At 41.4% G+C, this 22,259-nt stretch overlaps 2 protein-coding genes across 2 annotated transcripts in view; both read right to left on the bottom strand.

The window, feature by feature from the left end:
* tor2a (torsin family 2, member A) overlaps window positions 1-9,833 on the bottom strand; it is a 15,544-nt gene extending 5,711 nt beyond the window's left edge. Inside the window, exons 1-2 of the mRNA XM_015960196.3 lie at window positions 9,633-9,833; window positions 2,332-2,597 (exon numbers count right to left, since the gene is read on the bottom strand). Of these exons, the coding sequence (XP_015815682.1) occupies window positions 2,332-2,597; window positions 9,633-9,753 (387 nt within the window). The 5' untranslated portion in view covers window positions 9,754-9,833. The remainder of the gene's footprint in view (window positions 1-2,331; window positions 2,598-9,632) is intronic.
* Window positions 9,834-12,062: 2,229 nt separating this feature from the next.
* The window catches only part of LOC107386036 (SH2 domain-containing protein 3C), a 49,620-nt gene continuing 39,423 nt past the window's right edge, over window positions 12,063-22,259 (bottom strand). Inside the window, exons 7-12 of the mRNA XM_015960199.3 lie at window positions 21,727-22,181; window positions 21,163-21,278; window positions 20,693-20,864; window positions 13,768-13,879; window positions 13,485-13,691; window positions 12,063-12,846 (exon numbers count right to left, since the gene is read on the bottom strand). Of these exons, the coding sequence (XP_015815685.1) occupies window positions 12,677-12,846; window positions 13,485-13,691; window positions 13,768-13,879; window positions 20,693-20,864; window positions 21,163-21,278; window positions 21,727-22,181 (1,232 nt within the window). The 3' untranslated portion in view covers window positions 12,063-12,676. The remainder of the gene's footprint in view (window positions 12,847-13,484; window positions 13,692-13,767; window positions 13,880-20,692; window positions 20,865-21,162; window positions 21,279-21,726; window positions 22,182-22,259) is intronic.

Below are 22,259 nucleotides of genomic sequence, written 5' to 3'. Positions count from 1 at the left end.
CAGCTGATTTTTAGTGTAACTACAGTTTAACTTGGGTTATTTAGAAAAATAATTGTGTGTAGTTTATAATCCACATTTTAAACAAATTGAAACTGAAGCTCAGAGAGACGGAGTCTTGCTGCTGTGGTGTCCCAAAGGTGTGTTTTCATTGGTCGATTGCAGACGGGAGGTTTTCAAGCAGTCCTTGAAGAATGTCGGAGGCTGATTTGGATCGTGAGACAGTTATATTTAAATGGTCTCAGAGCCAGTCAGACTGGATGACCGCAAATATGCAAATCATCATCACGTTTACAGTTTTTTTTTTTTTTTTATACACGATTATGCTCCCAACGAGGGATTTGGCTAAGACAGCCGCAAATCACACAGTGTGACCTGGACTTAACAGTGATTTTGTTTTTGCTACAGTCCTTCTATCTCCCACCTCCTGCACTGGATCAAGGGGACATCTTAGAACAGTGCTGGGCTTCTTAATGTGTTCATCTAATATGTAGCAGATAAGCTGCTGCCTAAACAGACCACACCATAAAATATGGCTAATGCCACCATAAAGTAAAAGAAGGTCCCCAGGAGCAAGTTAAGTCTGCTCTAACCCTTCCTGAAAAGAGCATCCGTGTTGTGGCTCCAGTTCAATTTTATAATCAGGTGCACACCCAGATACTTAAAGATAGGGCAGCTCAATTATGGTCAAAATGATAATCACAATTATTTTGACAGAAATTGAGATCTAAATTATTTTAAATGATTTTTAAATTAATGTTGAATTAATGTATTTATTTATTATTTCTGACATAAAATTGCACAAGGCACAATCAGGACAAAAAGAAATAAGAAAAAGAAACAAGAACAACAACTCCTCTTCCTGCCCATAGTTAATGACCCAAAGGGTATAGGCAGAGGTTTAACTTATTTAAGCGTACCCAATACAGACCTAAATATCCAACCAATATCTTGCAAATACTGACAGTTAAAATTAAAGTCCCATTAGTTGTCACATACACAGGTGTGTGAAATTTGTTCTCCCAATTTGATTTATCCCCTGGGGGAGCGGTGAGCTGCAGACACAGCCGCGCTTGGGAACCATTTGGTGGTTTAACTCCCCAATCCAACCCTTTAATGCTGAGTGTCAAGAAGGGAGGCATTGGGTCCCATTTTTCTTTAAGTCTTTGGTAACATCCAACCGGGATTTGAACCCCGATCTCCCAGTCCCAGGGTGGACACTCTACCACTAGGTCACTGAGCTGACAGCAAATACTTATACTGTGCATTCATGATATAAAATAAATTTAAAAAGTAAAATAAAAACTTCTACACATTTATGTTTTCGTGAAGTTCACAAAATGTTGCTAATATTTATTTAGTCCTGTCGAGTGGTGCTGTAGGGGAGTGTACAGAAGCAAAGTGTCCCTCAGAGTTGAAATATTATTTATCAGCATAGGAAACTTATTTCTAAAATATTTATTTACAGGTCCCATTAGTTAATGAAAAAATTGTCCCAGGCATAGCAATCGGAGGTGCGCTGCAATAGCGATGGCAGATTTAAATTTAAATGCAGTGCAGAGTTTTTATCTGACAACGGCACAACACTGACAGTTTTAGGCAGAAAATTTAAATTTTAACTAAAATGCACTAAAGTGCAAAACTATTGACTACACGTGTCTGCAGCACAATTAGACACACATTTATATAGTTTATCAGAAAAAAAGCAGATTTGGGGGTGACTTGCTCTTTAATAATAGTAATAATGCATTTTATTTGAGGGGCCTTTCTAGAAACTCAAAGCCACCATACATTTAAAATAAGAGTTAAAAACAACAAACGGTATAAAACAACAGATGAAGAACAAGGTACTTAATCATATTTGATTACAGTGAATAAGCAGTTTTAAACAGGTGGGTTTTAAGCTTTGTTTTGAAATGATGGAGCGATGTGGTGTTCTTTAGTTCAACTTATCCAGAAAGTAGCTATGGGTTACCGGCAATATTTCTAGGTTGTTTACTAGGTACTTTAAGAATTAAAAAGTCAAGAAGGGGGTCTGAAAAGCTGTTAGAAATAGCAACAAAGTCGCTAAGTTGGTAACACTGTGGGAGGTGTGCTTGACTTTCGTAGCGCAAGAGGAAGTAGTACATAATCGTTTTGTTTTCATAAACGTTCAAAACTCATATTGTAATTGTAATTAAAATTTGATTAATTGAGAAGGCCTACTTAGAAGAGTTCAAAATTCAATAGATTTGAAATTTTCTAAATCTACAAACAAATTGTATTTTCTTCATTAATGTCTAATCTACAAATGGTATAATTCTGAGAAAAAGAATTTGGAAATCCGTAACTTACTCTGTACTGACGGACCAATTTATGTGAGGGGAAGTGAAGAGTCGGGACAAACTGGTGGACAAATGGGCTGCTCATGGCTGAACCATACAGATGATTGCCCAGGATGGTACTGACGAGTGTCTTTCCTGTGCCCATGGAGCCATGGAAGGACAGCACTAAGGGCTGGTCGGGACTTTTTTTCTCAAGGAACTTCGCCACTTCCTCTGAGACAATGTCCTGAACCAGATGTTGGCCAAAGACATTTTTGTAAAGGTCCCACTCCAAGTCTGCCAGAAAATAAAGATAATCATACGTGAAATTCTCAGATTAGGACTGAGTTTAGACCAGTGTTTCACAACCCTGGTCCTCAGCGCACACTGACCTGCATGTTTTCAATGTCTCTACTTCAGCACACTTCATTTACGATGGCTCCTCGGGAACACATCAAGTGCTGCAGATGCATGTTAATCACTTATCCATTTAAGTCAAGTGCATAGCCACAGGGAAACAATGATGTTTAAATGGGCAACGTGCAGGACAGTGTGTCTCGAGGACCAGGGATCGGAAACACTGGTTTACACAACAATGCTGAAACCACAAAACAGGCTTTGTATGCATTTGTCCAACAAATGGCTAAATGAAAATAATGTTTCTGCTGACTTCAACTCTCATGTGTACATCATGCATAGCCTATTTATAAATGTCCAAGTCATCTTGTTAAATCAGAATCAGAAAAAGCTTTATTGCCAGCGCTCCAGCGACCCAGAGCATAGGAACTTGACTCCGCAGCACAGCCTGACCAAGGTTACACACACACATGTAGACAGAACAGATACAGGCAGACCACGAGAGCAGCCAGAACGGCGCTCATTTCAATTAGATGAAAAGGGGATTACATGAGGATAAATTGGGGGAGGGAAAAAGGCATACCAGAGTTACTCCCAGCAGGGCGTAGCTTTACTATATTTATATTACTATAAATTATAATAACATTGTAAAATTTTAAATACACACAGAAAAAAAACTGCTCATCTGCTCTTTTTTCCTACTTTAGGTGAAATCATTTAATTGTAACTTTAATTTGTTGCTGGTTGGCTTGTTTTGACTAAATATTAATGACAAATGAATGAAAATTGAATTGCGAATTTTTATTTATTATTATCTGAGGAATAAAAATGACTGAATTGTCTGACAAGGACCGATTGTTAATCCTTTTTTTGTTCGTTTGTTACATATTTTTTGCAGCAGACCACAATCTCGTTTCACTTCAAATAGAATATTTGATTAATTGATGGAGGATTTGATAGAAAATTCGAATACTAAAATATTTGATAGCTGCAACCTTAGATTTGTAATAGGGCTCGTGATCACACGTGATTACATGTAGCATTCTGGGATGTGGGCGGACATGTTGGAAGCTTGACGGGTGTTAACAAATGGTACTGTCACACAGAAGAAGCAGATTTGGGTGAAAAAGTTTTAAACAACATTATAAAATCCCAATAAGGATTAGAGCCCTGCACTGAAGCCCTAGGCCCTCGGGCCGGGCTTCAGGCCAACGACTGTGCAATCACCTCGGACACGGGCCGGGCGCCTTTATTTTTAATCGAATTCATTTTAAAAAAATTGAAACACAAACGCAGCAGTAGAGCCCTGCACGGGACTGTTTTCTTCATCCCGCTCCTGCCCGCTGAATTTCTGACCATTACCGCCTGCAACTGCAACGTGTGTGTTACACCCCCGCCCGCACCTGCAGCGTGCATGTCTACTCCTGCCCGCAACCGCAAAACTCGGAGAAATTATTACCTCACAATAAAAGAGATGTATCGAGTTTGCGTCCTCTCTGGTCCTGGAGAAAACATGTCACAACCCGCGGCTCTTCCATCCATCTGATGCGGCTCTCTGTGCTTGTAAAATAATGAATGGATATTTCAATAAAATGCTTTATATTTTACTGAATTAATTTTTTATCTGTAAGTCAATTAGGGCTGCAACAAACGATTATTTGGATAATCGATTAATCGGATGGGGTCTCGACACGATTAATCGATTAATCGGATTACATGGTGAAATTTTTAAAAACTGCTAGGGAAACGTTATTTCTCTCCTTCCTTCACTTTATTTAACACAACATTATTAGAAAACAGTTCAATAGCAGAAAAACAACATGCCATCACCTAAATTGTCTTATAAGGTGTATAGACAGAGACCCTAAGCTACATCTATCTGTGACCTAAAATGCTTGGTCCAAGTTAAACAGCTTAAGGGCAATTCTCATCTGTTTTGTTTGATCTCATCTGTTGACATTTATTTTAAATGTAATTAAACATAGGCTGTGAATTAATCAAAATTGATCACTATTTCCAAAAATGACTGAAAAAATACCAAATAAAACAAAAGTAAATGAATGCCATCCTCCTTGCGATGATGCCCTGGGCAACTGCCATAAAGTCACATCAAGAAATGCTGCTGATTATTCCAATGATCCCAAATAGACTCACATTAGGCCACATGAAAGCAACTGAACCCAAAAATATATTAACCAGTATATAACTGCACTCTCACACAACACGCCTGCAGCAACAGTTAGGACTCCTCCCTCCCTTTTAAAAGCGTTTTTGCTTCTGAGGACATTGTGGTTGTAAAACCACATGCTAGTAGTCTGGCCCCGGTGTGATCAACCAGTTTCTGCGGGAATGTGACGGCGGAACCAGGGCCAGATTAACACTTTGTTGTACCCTGGGCAACAATATTCAAGGGCTCCATTATCACGACCCAAGGATCACCATAATGTGGTCACATACAGAATATTTTACTGTAATATGCAGTAAATATACTCAATACTTGAATGCCTGACAACACGTAACCCGCCCAGAGTAACCTTTGACCCACCTCGTGTGGACTGACCAATGAGGAGAGGGTCTTAACTTGAGGCCCTCTCTTCATTGGTCAGTCTGCATGAGACTGACTCTCAACTGACGTTCAAAGTCGTAGGCAGCGAAGCGTCTCTGTGCAGCGCAAAAGCCCGGGTGGACAGTTTGTTTAATGTAGGGTGACCATATTTCCATTTCCAAACAAGAGGACAGGGATCTGTGCCTATGACGTCACACTATGGCAACGCCACACAAACAATGTTGGGACCCATTTTTTGTAAGAACTAAATTAATATCAGATTCTGCCAATTAAAGGGCTCTAAAACAATTCATATGTAAATATTTTGCATATTTAATGCAAAATCTAATTTTTCTGCTTTAGTGCTGCAACAAGGTTTTATTAATAATAAATTATTATACCTTTTGTTTTACTACAGCATCGGTAAGCTTCCTGTGCACAGATTATTAAGGATGCTTGTTTCAGCTGTGAGATTAGACGATAGGATCAATGAAAAAATAAGTTGTCACACACTCCATGGAAACTTTCAGAGAATCCACAAATAGTGGCTTTCAAATGGTTTTGTTACTTTTTGCAAGTTTATAAAAGAAGCAGAGGAGACAGCATGTCTGATAATTTAGTTTTTCATCTGATAATATTAGAACATGTCAGTAATGTCTGAGGGGATTTTATAAACACCATATAACTAACACTACTGGAGAGGGTATGAATTACACAGAGGCTTCTGGGGAACCCAGTTATTGGGGGGGGGGGGGGGGGGGTCGCATTTTGCCTTGGCCCCCAAAATGTCTTGAAACGGCCCTGGGTGTGTGACTGAGTTTTGAAGGTGATCTGAATTGTATCAGATGTATAAATATGACATGTGTATAACTTATTGTTTTTTACTGGTAAAAACGTGTAGTGGAGATAAATCTACCTACATTTTACTTTTCAACACTTTGTTTTGTTTTCTTGTTTTTATTGAACTATTTTCCTGTCCTGTCTGTCTCTCATCTTCCTGCATCTCCTCTTAATTCTCCAGAAAATCTGTTGCCTGGATTCTTACCTTTTCACCTCATCAGTTACTTTTGAGCAGATCAAAGGGATCTCCTGACCGAAAAGCTCAGAGCGCGTTTTCGATGCTGCGTGAGGTGACATCACCACAGCACAGGTGATGAGCTCCGCAGTAGCGCGCTTCAGGCACAAATAAGACAGAAAATAGAGAACATGTGCGGACATGAACGATCGTGTGCTAATTATAGTTTTTTGGTTGCGCCACTTTGAGAATGGACCGTGCGCTGGAAGCAGCTGCCTGGATCGCTGTGCAACAATGCGGAACCGGTTCGCAGCAGCGCAAGTCTGCCGGCTTTCCCTCGCGCTGATCTGCGGCTCTCCCTCGCGCTGATCTGACTTGCTCTGGTCTGCGCGCAACGGCGGGCGGGAAGGGGGGGCGCTTTTGGAAGAGTTGTGCGACACAACGAATCGATGACGCAATTCGTTGCCAACGCTTTTAGTAATCGATTTTCATCTAATTTATCGATTCGTTGTTGCAGCCCTAAAGTCAATTCTATGTAAAGATTGTCTGCGTAAACCTGAACAGGTCCAACCCAGTCTTACTGTGAGACCGGGTTGACGGGTCACGCTTGTGCGTAATCATATGCGCTGTCTGAGCTGAAGAGATTCTGGGATTCTCCTCATGGATTTGTCGCCACATTGGAGACAGGAACAAGCACTATTCAGCCACAGTTTCATAATCAGGGAACATTTTCTAAGTGACAAGTCTCTCTGAGCGACAGGGTTTGGAAAACACTCGCTTCAGTGGGAGGAATCTTCCCGCATGCGCTCTGGTTCTGCAACGCGCTCCAAACCCCTCTCCACAACTTCAGCTTCCTGTGCACATATGCGCTGACAGCGAGCTGCGCTGAGCAGCTCAGATGTTCAGATGGGAATCTTTTCTTGGGTGATTTAGCTACATCTGCGATGTGTGTAACGAATAAAATGTCAGTTCGTCTGCATGCGTCGGGGTAATTCTTTCTATTCTGGAACTATCCGGTCGACTGAAGCCCTGCTTTTGACTGTTCTGTTTTCTTGTGAAAATTGTTGGAAAGAGATCAAATTTAACTCGATTAACACCAGAGCCAGTGCGCCATCATCTCTGTGACGGTAAACGAGGGAAAAACAAATTGATCGGATCCTGCACGTCTTTTAACACATTGGTCAGGATTGACGCACTTTGTTTTCATTTAGCTGGTAAAAAAAAAAAAAGGGGCTCGGGTCGGGCCAGAGAATCCTGAAAACTTTTTCGGGCCGGGTCAGGCTGGGGCTCCACCCCCTCGGGCCGGGCCGGACACAGGCTCAGATTTTAGGCCCGTGCAGGGCTCTAATAAGGATGCAGAATATACCAGGATACGTTATATAAAGACGTCAGGGACTGGTATCTGGACAAAATCAGCGTTATAAATGGTTTTTATTCACATGAAAGACCCAAGACTGGAGCATCAATGACATATTTTTGCCGCCACAGTTCTGCATAAAGGATATTTTCGGCTATCTGTGGTGTGAGCGGATGTAAACCTTCGGATGAGGTGTTAACGTTTTGTTGGTTTTTCTAGTAAAACAATATAAATTGTCATCCAGCAGAAGAAGTGTAGCAGGAGAAGTTGTGCTGTGTGTCAGTGCGCCCGCATTAGCTTACAGGTGTGTGCGTGCGTGTGTGTGTGTGTGTGTGTGTGTGTGTGTCTCGCAGTTGAAGGAAAGAAACTATGTATAAAATCGTACACCATCTGTAACTGACCAGAATGAAAATACTCCAGAAAGTGATGTTTGGTCACCTTCCAGCAGTGATCCAACAAGACTTTGTTATGCTAGATACTTGGTCTCCGTGGTTTTGCCTCCAAGCAGGAAAACAGTGAAAAGTTAGCTTGTTCTCCACCTTTATTCCCCTGGCGATCACGTGTGTCATCCCACAACACAGCAATGATTTACTAGAGTTGTGTAATTTAACCGATCAAAAGAATAATAAATTAATTTAAGCCACAAGAATGAGACTGAGCGTGCGGTTTACAGTAGAAACAAGCAACAAGTAAGGACTCACGGACCTCCCAACAGGGCGGCTGCGTCGGTGATGATCACAAGCCCTACATTGCCATGTTCCTCAATCTTAAAAATCACCTGAGTTTCTCAAAACTTATAATATTCCAATCTCTGTAAAAGATTACTCAATAGTTTTTGATGCAATTCCACCTGGTTATATTAGACTATTACAAAACAACAAAGAACCAAATTTACAGCTATCACCAAAAGAAGATCTTCTAAGGAATACATATTCTGAACAAAAAATGTAATAGTAGATTTTTCAGATGTATAGTTCATGCACAAACAATTCCTAAATGTCAGTTCTATTGGGAGAATACGATAAACAATATCAATTGGTCAGTAACATGGACTACTGATGATAAATATATGGTCATCAAGAAAATTAAGGAAGTTCATTTCAAAATAATTCATCGAATATATCCTACAAAATATTTTATTAAAAAACATTAAAAAAGAGTTAGATGACTAATTTACAGTCTGTAATTCAGCTTCTGAGACAATCTCACACCTGTTCTATGAATGTGTATTTGTTAAATATTTTTGTTATGAGATAGAACGCTTACTTTCACCATGTCTCGATAAGAATATTGAATTACATTTAAGAGATATGTTTCCTTGCAAATAGAAAATATCTTCTTAAATCACACTCTTTCATTTTTAATCTGATCATTTTATTTGGGAAATTTCATATTCATAAATCTAAGTGGTTCAGCCCAAGCCCCAACATGAATATATTTAAGACGGAATTAAGAATCTATTTTGCTACTCTAAAAGGTATGATGTGCCCGAAAGCTATTAGAACTCTGTTATGTTGATGTCTTTATTTTGAAAGGAATCTTTTAAATACCCCCCCCCCCTCGTCTTTTTGTAATTATTTCTCGTCTTTCAGTTTTGCTTGTTAGAATTGTCTTATTTCGTATTACTTGCATTTATTACATAACTCTGTTATCAAAGGAATTTGTACTTATGTCAATTTGTATTCTAACTTGCTTTAGCCCTTGTAATGATATTGAAAATATATTTTTTAATCCTATAAATCGCCTCACTATTGTTATTTTTTATTAGTAGTAGTAACATTGTTTTTGTCATTATTACTATTATTGTGTCTATGTATGTGTAGATTTGTCTACCACCTTGTCAATGTCTGGTTATAAGAATTTCTTTAACAGAAGCATCTCATAAAATTTTTTATAAAGTTAAAACGGAACCAAACTTGATAAATCTGTACACTGAGAAACATGTTTAAGCTAATATTAGCGGAACTTTGTTTAGCTAGTGAAACTAGCTGGCTAGCAGCTAACTAGCATCCGCTGTTGTGCTAGCTATGTTAACCAAGACACAAAAGCATTTTTTACCTCTGATATTCGGCTTGAAGTCGCAGTCGCAGCTATCTGATATTGAGCAGTAAAGTTTCTGAAAGACGCCACAGACCGGACTGTAACCGAATAAGTAAAACAAAAACAGGACATCAAACATTTTTGACTCCTGATGTCCAACAAACGGAACGCAGCCTTAAGTCATCCCCATCTACTTCCGGATCATGGGACGATGTCTGGAATCGTAGTATGTCCAAGGAAAGTCCCGCCTTTCTCATGTCTGGGTGAAACGGACTCTAATACGATTGGCTATTTCATTTAGCAGAAAACCGTCTTTCCCAATAGGGAGCTTAAGTCACTTCCGCATCATGGTCGTCATTTGGAATTCTAGGATGTCCAAGGAAGATCCCGTCTTTCTCGTCTCTGATTGGCTAGAAAGGCTCTTCTACGATTGACTATTTCATTTAACAGAAGAAGTAGAAAAGAACAAATATCATTTCAATAACAGCAATCTGGCTGTCCTCGCTAAGTGCAGCCTGACCTTCCACCAGCAGAAAGCTGTTTGGGGGAGTTTAGTAAAGAAAATGTGAACTTAGCGCTATAATAAACATTCTGTCCTGTTGGCAAAATATTTTACGTTTTTTGTTTCATAAGAAAAACTGAAAAATGTAAAATGTGAATTTAAAATCTTGTTGCATTTATCAAACTGTTGGACTTACTTTACATCACTTGGCTCTGAAGCATTAGAGTACATAGGATCAACACATGTCCCTTACCTGGGTATGACATTTAATAAAACTGCCCTATTCTGTCAAGCTGTGCGTATCAGGTCTGTTTCTTCTCTAGAATAATGAAAACTGGTGACAAATCGGTCTAAATCATAATCAGCTTTAACTTAATTTTTGATTAAATGATATACATTTAATCTGATTATGAGAGATGTGCTCTAACTTGTAAACAGCCTTAACCTATTAAAGCAGGATAGCCTAATAATGAAGTAATAAGATAACCCCAATAGAGCCAACAGATATAAAACCAGTCTACAGTGTGATAAAATGCTACAAAATTTATTACAATTTCACATTTGATGTTTTTCAAAATATTTTATGAAAGAAACTGAACCTGGCTTGTTGCTAAACAGGAAAGGATGTTTATTATAGTGATGAGTTCACATTTCCTTCAAAAAACTCTTCAAATTCTGGCTGTAAACGTAAAAACCTACAGCCAGGAAAAACTGTTACACAAATAGCTAATCTCAGTAGAGCCCTTCCAGCCAATCAGAGGCGAGAAAGGCAGGACCTTCCCTGGACATCCTAGAATTCCAAATGACGCGCCCCGTGAGAAGGAAAAAAATGAATGCAAGTCAATGGGGCTAAAAACGCTATTTTCTAATTTTGCTTGTTTTGTGCCATGGATTTCACATATGATGTCCGTGAATTTTAAAGACGCATTTTGATACAAAGAACATGCTTATTTTCTAACGGGGGGATGCTATTTTAGATTTTGTATGAAAACAAGTCCAAGACCACATGCGCTTGACGAAAGTGAAGTCATCGAACGAAACACGAGACAACAGACAATTGAGGAAAAAGGGCTTTAAGTTCAGCAAACTTCTCACAGAACAACCACCATAAATCTGGTCGTGTGGTAAGTAGCAGCATCACTACCAGCGTATGAATGAGTGGATCGCTGATTATGTTGTAAAGAGCCTTGGGGGTTTGTAGCAACCTAGGAGGCATTGTACAAATACAGGCCATTTACAACCACTACAGTTCCACTCACCCTTCCTGAAGTTTTCTTATTGCGTCACCTCCGTAAGAATCACCTGTAGAATCCGTTGTTAATCATTTCCAACCCCACTCATTACCTCTCCTGTTCTTCAGTGGCTCAGCTCCTGGCTCCTGACATCCCACATTCCATCCATCCTCGTCAGTCTTGCGGCTACCTGCATCCCACAACTCATTCATCCATCCATCGTCTTTACCCGCTTATCCTTGCAGGGTTGCGGGGGGCTGGTGCATATCTCTAGCTGTCTCCGAGCATGCAGGCGGGTTGCACCCAGGACAGATTCCATCGCAGGGCAACACAGGACAAACCACCAAGCATACACACACTCACACCTAAGGACAATTTAGAGAGACCAATGAACCTAACAGCCATGTTTTTGGACTGTGGGAAGAAGTCGGAGCACCCGGAGAGAACCCACGTCTGCACAGGGAGAACATGCAAACTCCATGCAGAAAGACCCCAAGTCGGGATTTGAACCCAGGACCTTCTTGCTGCAAGGCAACAGCGCTAACCAGGGCACCTCTGTGCAGCCCCATTCCACAACTCAGCTTACATTTATTGTTCTGCTTTGGTTCCCGGCACTCCTCCATCAAATCCCCTTCTACCAAAAAAATAGTTTTTATACAACTGCTTATGATCTCATGTGTTTCTCTGCATGTGGGTTAAGACATCTGCCGGAAATCATGACAAAACCATATTTTCTGTTTATTTGTCAGTTCGATCACTTCACTCTTAAGTAGCATATTATCTTTTATTTTTAAAAACAGCATAAGATTATATTAAACATCACCTCACATATCTAAATTCACATCAGCACATGATAGAATAAAACTACTGACATGTAAATGCATTATTTTGTGACTGGCTGTACAATTTGACTTGACAGAAATACATGTCAACTGAGGCTTTTGGGTTATTATAAGACCAGACCTTTCTTTGATCACTGTAACATATCACACTTTCTAAAGGGTTCATGTCCATCAACTATAACCTCAGCTGTTAGTTAAATTAGATCAAATGTAACAGGAAATTTTGTAAAATCATTATTTTGCAGCATATGTTTCTATAATCTATAATAAACCCTTAAAATAAAAGGTTTTTGCTGCTTCTTTATTAATCATTTAGGTCAAACAATAATTTATCCACAAGTCTGTTCTGTTCTCAGAGATGGGGTTGGTGTACAGATTTGAGCAAGAAATAAGTTTTAAAATGCAAAACAAAACTCTTTCTCCATAATATCATGTCCCATTCAAACAAATAAATGTAGGCGGGGTCTTGAGGATTTGTGTGAGGGATTAGACTCGTCTGGCCGGAGGTTCAAGCCTGTTGGACAACGTGGTCAGCACTTGGTGGAACTTGGAGAATCTGAAAGTCTGGTTCTCTTCAGCTCCTTTGCTGCCCCACAGGAGCCTCATCTGGAAGTCAGTCAGGAAGAGCTCCCGGATCTCGCTCTGCTCCTGGAAACCTGGAAAATGGCATGTTGTCATCAGCACCTGATTTGGGTGGTTTTAATTAGGGATGCACCGATGAATCGGCATTTGATCCCAATCGGCCGATAGCGCCCCTATCGGTTTTGATCGGAGTTTTCAAAATAGATCAAAGCAGACCGATCAGACCATTTTAGATTAGGTTACATTTAATTTATTCCCAGCTTATGTAGTTTGTAGCACTCATTATAATGTTGTAGAAAATTTCTGGCCAATCCACGTGATCGGTATCGGTGATCAGCAGCAAAAAACCTGATCGGTACATCCCTAGTTTTAATCCTGGTTACCTTCCAGGTTACCCAGGTTACCTACCTTTAACAGAGATACCTTCTCGGTGACCTATTGGTATGAGTGTCCACCCTGGGACTGGAAAATCAGGGTTCAAATCTGGTTGGGTCATATCAAAGAAGTACCGTAAAATGGGACCCAGTGCTTACTCGCTTGACACTCAGATTTAAGTGGGTGGACTGGGGGGTTAAACCACCTAGTAGTTTCCGAGCACAGCAACTGCTGCAGCTCAACTCTCCCCACGGGGATTGGTCAAATGCAGAGATGTAATTTCACCAGAGTGTGATGATGACTAATTGGACTTTAACCTTAATTTGACACCTCTTACCTTGTAATTTGCTCTCAGCATTGCTGCGGTAAATACCCCCTAGCTGAGCAATGGTCCTCGCTGCTCCCAGGTGGAACATGACCGCATCCACATTAACCTCTCCACACTCCCATGGCCCCATCCCCTCACCCATCGCTGAGGTCTTTTCCAGCAGATTTAGGAGGGGGAGGACGTGGGGGAAGGTGGTGTTGGACAGCGGACAGCTTTCTGGAGGACAGACATGAACAAAATCAGAGACAGAACACTTGCCTTGTCATTTTTGATGACACAGGAGGAGTTCTACCTCTTCCATCGTTCAGGCTGTTGAGAAATGGTCTCAGAGTTTTCTCATAAAGAATGGCGCCCTCGGTGTGCCGCCGCCGTAACGCCATCCATGTCTGCTCCAGACGAGAAACCTGAGAAATGAAGGAGCGTGGACAATTGTCAGAGACATAAAATATCCTTCCTGGCAGCACTTACTGGGATTTCTAGAGATTGGTCCCCCCCCCCCCCCCCCCCCCGTGTCCTGTCTGGCTGTGAAGCAAACTGAATTGATGTCTGAATGCTGGCGACAAGCCTTACAGATTTACTCTCAGGTGGAGCGTCAAAGCTTGAGCTTTAATGTCATGCCTGATACTTAAAACGTTATAGTTATTGTTTTTTGGATGCTTTTTAAATCTGACCAGAAACGGAGATGGGGGGGGGGGCAGTAAAATTAACAATCACTGATGAACAAGAGTCTGCTTCTAGACCTGCAGAAAGAGACAAACAACACACAACAATACAACATGAGCAAGCTTTCACTGCGTCAAAGCCAGCTTGAACAAGTCCGTTTTCAGCTGCTTTTTGAAGGAGACCACTGAGTCCACTGATCTCAGGCTCAGGGGGAGAGAGGTCCAGAGTCTAGGGGCCACAGCAGCAGATGATCTGTCACCTTTGACCTTTAGACTGGAGTGCTGCACAACCAGTAGGCTTTGGTCACTGGACCTCAGGGACCTGCTGGGGGTGTGGAGACTAAGAAAATCACCAATGTATGATAAATAACCCGCACTTGTATAGCGCCTCTCAGGGTAAGGACTCCAAAGCGCTTTACACTAGAGTATCATTCATCCATTGACACACACATTCACACACTGATGGTGATGAGCTACGATGTAGTCACAGCTGCCCTGGGGCGCGCTGACAGAGACGATGTATGACGGTGCATGTCCATGTGATGCCCAAGGGGGGGGGGGGATCATTCAGACCTAAAGCCTGATGTATGCTTCTCCGTCTGCGTCAGTGCGGAGACACGCAACGCCATTATCCGTCTTTGCGTAGGGCTCCGGCAGGCACGCAAGTACGTACGGCGTCGAGCCCACTTTTTTAAACATCCGTCGAACGAGACGGATTACGCAAGCTTGTGATTGGTCAGGACGCCGCTGTTATTTACAGCGCCGCCATTGCAAAGAGAGCCGAGGAAAACTAGCGGCAGACACGGAGAAGCTTGACGAATACCTCGCGAAAAAACTCTAAAAACATGAACGTTTAATTCTCCCGTGACTGGAGGAGTGAAAAGATGCGCAGCAAGCGTTTTATTTGTGGACGGAAATGACAGGAAACGTGGGTTTAGAGGTGGGGAGCGCATGAAGAGGTGGAGGAGGACGAGAGACAAATTTGTTCGTGTTAAAAAGTCTCTTATATACAAAAAAAACACAATATAAACACACGATCTTGGACCGATACATGACAGGATACCACAGAACAGCACTACGCCCTCTGTGGTCCTGCCGGGCAATTGCTTTGCAACACTCTCCAGGAGACGGAGAAGAATGAGAGCAAAACGCTTCCGTCAATCCGTGCGTGTCTGTTCCTTGTGGCGCTGACGGAGAAGCATAAACCAGGCTTAAGCTGTTACAGGCCTATCTCTATCCTGCCTTGCCTCTCTAAAGTCATTGGAAAGTTATTCAACAAACAGCTAACTCGCTATCTGGAATCCAGCAGTATTATCACCCCCATGCAGCCCGGCTTCAGAACTGGCCATGGATGTGCGTCTGCAAGTGATAAATGACATCATGTGTGCCATTGACATTAAGGAATATTGTGTAGCTGTGTTTGTTGACTTGGCTAAAGCCTTTGGCTTGATTTGGTTGATTTGATTTAATGCATCAACTCCTCCTCTCCAAATGTGGAGCCACAGGAATACGACAAAACTTTAAAGTAATAACAGCATTTTGTTCTTGTTATAATTAATTACAGCAATAATAAATGAATTAAATTGCTTTCAAATGAAATGAAAAAATAAATAAATAAAACAACCACACACACACTTCCAGAGGTAAACCTTAGCTACTGGGTGGGATTGTGAATCACATCAAAACAGATGCACCTCTGAAGATCAGAGAACAAAACCGCCTCCTAACAGGTGGTATCCTCATGAATTCATCAATCAAATGCCTCCTAATGCAAATGTCTTTAAATGTGATCTACTATAATAAAGCCAAATTCAATTCAATTCAATTCAAAAGTACTTTATTAATTCCAGTGGGAAATTCATTTGGGCTGCGCAGTGACGCAGCGGTTAGAGATGTTGCCTTGCAGCAAGAAGGTCCTGGGTTCGCTTCCCGGCCTGGGATCTTTCTGCATGGAGTTTGCATGTTCTCCCTGTGCATGCGTGGGTACTCCGGTTTCCTCCCACAGTCCAAAAACATGACTGTTAGGTTGATTGGTCTGTCTAAATTGTCCTTAGGGGTGTGTGTGTGTGTGCGCACGGGTGATTTTGTTTGTCCTGTGTGTCTCTGTGTTGCCCTGCGATGGACTGGCTCTCTGCCCAGGGTGTACCCCGCCTGATTGCCCATTGACCGCTGGAGATAGGCACCAGCCCCCCCCCCCCGGCGACCCTACGTGGACAAAGCGGGTTCAGACAATGGATGGTTGGTTGGATGGATGTAAATTCAATCGTTTCAGTACACACAATTCTGAGATCAGACATATACACATAGACACATGACAAGAATTGGTGACTGTGGTCATTCACAACACGAGTCGCGCTACCGTTATAGATCAACAGGGTTTATATGAGTCAGGGGGAGGGGGAAAAGGCACTTCAGAGTTACCCCCGACATAGAGGGTAGCTTTGCTATGCAAAAAAACACCTTAGACAGATATGCACACAGACTTCAGACGATACACAAGATAAGTGTCCACTAGGTGGGGAGGTAGGGTTGGGACTCTCCTCACTTCAGGGCATGCAGCCGCATGGAGCAGCGCTCAACACCTCCGTTTGGACAGGGGAGGGAGTGAACCCTGACTCCTAGATACGGTTCCACGGCCTTCAGCTCTTCTGTGTTTCGGTCTGACCCAAGTTAGTATATTTAAGTCCTCCATCAGATTTGTGCCTCTTCTAGTGTCATTTTAAAGGATGTTACGTAACAAAAGGGTACATTTTCACCTACATATTGACCAACATAAAAACCTTTCATCTACAGAAATAAATCCACTTACTATTTGGCCTCCAAACCCAGAAGGTTCTGCTCAGTGCTTGTTTACATACAAGAAGACAAAACATCACGACAGAAATTCTCACCAAGGTCCTGCACTCTCTGCGTAAAAGCCAGACTGCTGATTCCTCACTATCTACTCAAAGCTCCTACGTGACGCTACAATTTATAAGCTTAAATAATCATGTGATGAATATACAAGATGTTTTAATCAAATGTTTGAATAATCTGTGCTTAAATCAATGAATTTAAATGAATATTGTTCTTGCAATGATCCATTTATATCACAAATCACTATGTGTTTGATTTAACAAGTTAATCGTTGTTTACACTCACACACATTACAATAGTTAAATATTCACCTCATATAAGAGTTTTAAAGATTCTCATTCACAAAGTGTTAAAACATCTTTGTATCTGAAGAAGGCATGGCTTTCTTAGGGATGTTGGTAATGCTCCAAACGTGTCAAATTCTGATTTGCCAAACTTGGCCAAAACTCATAACATGGTGGTTTAGTAAACAAGAATTACTTCCCGATTAATTTAGTTTCTAGCTGGCTCTCGAACCAGCCAATTCGGGAACAAACATCTTCGAGACATCTCTTTTGACATACAGTCAAAAGCCTCTTTGTACGCTGCAAGCTGACACAGCCAGACGGCTCTTTTATGAGCCAAACATCCACCTTGGATGCTGACAAGCATTCCAGCTTCCTGCTGTGACTTGGAGACATCTCAAGACCGGACAAGTCGTATCGGAACTAACCTACGAGCTTCGGGTACCTTAAGGTTGAAGTTCAACCGACCTCCCGACAGTCTGGATCTACACTGGTTTCCACAAGGGTATCATAAGCAAGACAGATTTTGTCTGATGGCTTTTATTCATAACCAACTCTCTAGTTTATAACCAAACAACAAATTATTTTACACCCAGACTTCACAAATTCTCTCTGATACAAAGAACATCTAGATTCCATCACACCACCTCACAAATCACATTACATCACCTCCCATCCACCACATCACACCTCTTTATTCATATCTCGTCATGTATAATCAGTAGTTTAGTAAAAATCATTTAATTCCTTTTATAAACTATATACTGACTCGGTCTGGATTAATACAAAGTGTTTATGGTTCCTGAACAAGTAAAAGTAACTATAACCCTCTGATTAAACAATGTTGGGGTCCTGCCCTCATGAGAAAATTACTATGCAGTATTTTCTCCAAAGGACTGTGCCATCTACGCCCTGAAGCGTAGACAATAAAGCCTATTAATATCAGTGCCAGCAGGGACTACATGTCCCATGATCCTCTGCAGCCGGCAGCAGCTTGATGATGTCATCACGCGACACCAAGGCTGACCGGCCCAGTGGATACCGGCCCATACAGAGACCGCCCGCTGGACGAGTCTATAAAGCCGAGGCGCAAAGCGGAACTCTTCCTCTCCCCTGTCCAGTTCACCTGGTGTAAGGAGACCCCCGCCTCTGCTCCTACCGCTCCGGACGGCGTGTGAGGCCTAGCTGCTGGGATCAACGGACCAACGCCATCTGATCTGCTCAGCCCCGGGCACAGAGGGACCCCTTGTGTCCGTTCATTCAAGATTTTTCTTTTCTCTCTCTCTCTTTCTCTCCCGCTTCTCTAATAGTCAAAAACAAGCGGTCGACCACGTGACTGCTTTAAAATACTAGACGTCTCTCTCTTCCGTACCAAAAACGCCAACGGACCATCTCGAACTAAGCTCCTCTTTAATTTTTTAATATCTAAGTTTGTTTTACACTGTGGCCAGGCCAGACAGACTGTTTAGATATTTAATTTGCCTTTATGATTGATCTGTTGCTGTTTTTTCTCTTGAGCTTTGTGAAGCGATTTGAAGTTATTTTGATTAAGTTTACTGTGAACGTTGCTCACACCGTCAAATACGCGTCCGATCAGGGGGCCCACGCCCGCTGATTATACGTGTTTTGGAAGCCAGGATAAATTCCACACACACACACACACACACACACACACACACAACCAAACAAAGGAGCCGCCATTTTGTTTTTCAAAACTCCCTCCAGTTTGGTAATCAGCCTATCTCTGTCTGATCACATCATCAAGCAGCCCCACCTTTGCTTGATTACATCACCATCTCATCCCACCGGTCTGATTAGATTGTTACTTCACAGTATCATTCCATTGTTTCCTTGCTTGTTGTTTGTTTGATAAAATCAGTTGGTTGACATGTTGATTGGCTAGCGCCTTGGAGGAGCTGAGGTGAACAAGAAGAAGAAGAAAATATAATTTCTATAGCGCCTCTCAGGATAAAAATCACGAGGTGCTTCACAAAAACAAAAAATAAAAAAATGTAAAAATATAAAAAAGCATTTAGAAAATGTTTAAAAATATATTTAAAATGAGCAAAAATAAGCAATTGCGATTTAAAAGAAAAAATGTTAAGAAAGAGAGAGAGTGAACAGGAAAGAGGGAAATCAGTGGATCCTGAGGAAGGTGGAATAGGTGGGGAGAGCAGAATAAAGAGAGAGTGTGATTACTGTGAGCTGAGAGTTCATACGATGGATCGGTGGCTTGGAAACTCTGATCATAGATCCGAAGAAATGATGACTGAGTGGTGAGCTGGGGAGACGACTTCCGTATATAGTCGCGGTTCGTGACGTAGGTGCGACGTGGAGGGAATCCCCGCGAGGGGCATGCTGGGAGTTGTGGTTCATGGTGGAGGCCGGCTAGCTGGGAGAGGCTGGTTTGGGGACTTGGGTTCTGACACAGATCATTCCCTTCCCTTGCTTGAAAAATCGTTCCAAAATGAAAGTTGGACCCACATTTTTTTTATCTGTGAATTCAATGCCGTTCGGTGAGTCTCAAATAAAAATTTGGGCATCTTACTGTAAGAAAATATAACATTAATGTAAAAAATAAACTCTAAATAAATTATGTTCACATCCAGAATCGATCCCAGATCTTCTGCACAAGAGTCCGACATCTTACTAGGTGAACTAAAGCGCCAGTAATGTTTTTCACATCTATAACTTTTATATACTTGATGACAGCTGAAACAACGTTCAAAGAATGGTTGGAGCAAAAATGGGTATTTTGTTGCTAATTTGCAGGAAATATCTAGAAGAAAGTAGCTAAGGGTCCTCAGAAATGTAGCTAGGTTCATCACTAGGCATTAGGAACAGCGACAAAGTCACTGAGTTGGCACTGCCTCTCTCTCTGCTGCTAAAGCTACGGATAGCAAATGCTACGGGCTATGCCTGAGCGTGAACGCGCATGAAGCAGCCTGCTCGACCCGAGCATCTCTCTTTTTCTGTGATTTTACAGAAAAGCAGGCAATCACAGTAAAAATGCCAGGGCTCATTCTACAGGACCAGGGCATTGCAGGAGAATGTATGAAGAAGACATTTATTATTTTTATACATGTTTTGGCTGTCAAACTTCCATAATGTCCCTTTAATGAAAAAAAGTAATGAAATAGTTATTTTTCTTAGTAATTAGTTACTGTAAGTAACAGAGTTACTTTTTGAGAAAGTAATCAGTAACTATAACTAATTACTTTTTTAAAGTAACGTTCCCAGCACTGATTACCAGGAATATAAAATAAATATCCAAAATTTATTATTGGAAGTTTAGGATTCTTTATAGTTCTGTTTGGTGTTTTTTCAGCAGCAGAGCTTCATCTAATCTCTGAAATCAGATCATTCAAACAAATTAAAAAACCATGTTACTTCATGTTATTCATGTGTATTTCACCTGCGGCATCTCCAAAGCTCTCATGACAGCGGCGAAGCCAAACATGTTGCCCATGGTGGTCTTTAGCTCTGCAGCAATTTGGATGACTTTATGAAGCAGAGCGGCCCGCTCTTCATTTGTCCCTGTGCAGCCCAACACGTCCACGGCCAATGTGATGGACATGGTGTGAAACCTGCAGCAAAAACAAACCCGGAGTGTTTCAACAGAAGAAAAACACTATTAAGTATTCTTTAAGATCTAAAGGTCTCATTAAGACATTATCAACCCAAAAACTATCATGAATTATTGTTGTTTATGGGAAACAAACTAAAATGTATTCCATCAGAAACAAGGGGATTAGCATCCTCTCTCTAACATGATTCAGAGCATCAGAGGTGACTAAAACCTCATCTGAGCTCTCAAAAGTATTAGCTTCATTTACAGTATTTGTATACGCAGCAGTAAACTTTGAGTTGTAAATGAACACTAACCTCTCCAGCAGGTCCCGTCTCAGCTGTTGACCGTGTTGTAATGTAAGTAACTCCATCCCAGAACCTACACCCATCATCTTTTGCATCTCCAAAGTCCCCTCCATAATTCTCGCTAACTGAAAAAACAAACGTTCTTAGACCAACAGGATAATTTGTAAAATTCCTTCAGATAAAAAAAAAAAGATTTTTAGTCATTCAGAAAAATAACTACTTCCAACAGGTATGATAACGTATTAGTACCATCCAGAAATAAAAATGAACAATTTGGACTTTTTTTTTAAACTTTTTGACATTTTTAGACATAATCTCCATTTGCTTTCATACAAAATATTTGAACAAAACATATGGAAAAGAAAACTTGCCAAAGCTTGAATGCTGGATCTGAAGTTTTAAGACATAAACCACAGATGGAGAATTGGTAACTCCAAAGTAAATGAGCTCAATACAGGTTTACTAGATTTAGCATCAGTGATTTGTCTCATTCTGTTTGCAGAATGAAAACATTGTTTTTTGACAGCACGTCAACATTTATAAACTTTCTGATTGTGAGACTTTTGGGGTTACCATGCAGTCATTCTTGGTGATGTGTCTGGCTGCCTTCCTGGGGTCGACCTCCATAAGCAGCTCCTTCACCCTCCTCAGGATGCTTACCTCCAGAGGCTTATTCTCTCTGGATATCAGCTGTGATCGGTACTTGCTAGGTTTGAAACTAGAAACTGTCTCCACCACCGGCAAGAACACGTTCCCATCATCCAGCCTCCGTGGGCCAGCGCTCATTGAGCATTCCATCGCCTGCAGCCTTTTCACAAAGGTCTGTGGATGCGGCTGGGTGTAGGCACTTCCATCTTTATAAGAGGCGGGGGGAGAGTCCTGCGTCATGGCCGGTATTCTGAGGTACTGTCTGTGCAGCATGGTACTGGGTGAGGAGTAAGGTCCAGTTGTGACTGAGCACTTTGAAACGTCTGGAGATGGACTCAAGCTCAGTGCTTGGCTGCTGAATGGATTTTTGGACGGTGAGGCTGGAGATGAACAAGAGCATATGTACATGTTAGAGTGGTTCATGTTAGCTTAGTGGTACTCACTCCTGGTCCTGGAGA

The sequence above is a fragment of the Nothobranchius furzeri genome, chromosome 10 (assembly GCF_043380555.1).
Source record: "Nothobranchius furzeri strain GRZ-AD chromosome 10, NfurGRZ-RIMD1, whole genome shotgun sequence".
Taxonomy (NCBI): Eukaryota; Metazoa; Chordata; class Actinopteri; order Cyprinodontiformes; family Nothobranchiidae; genus Nothobranchius; species Nothobranchius furzeri.
Note: the sequence above shows the minus strand (reverse complement) of the source record. Positions and strands in the feature narration are given on the sequence as shown.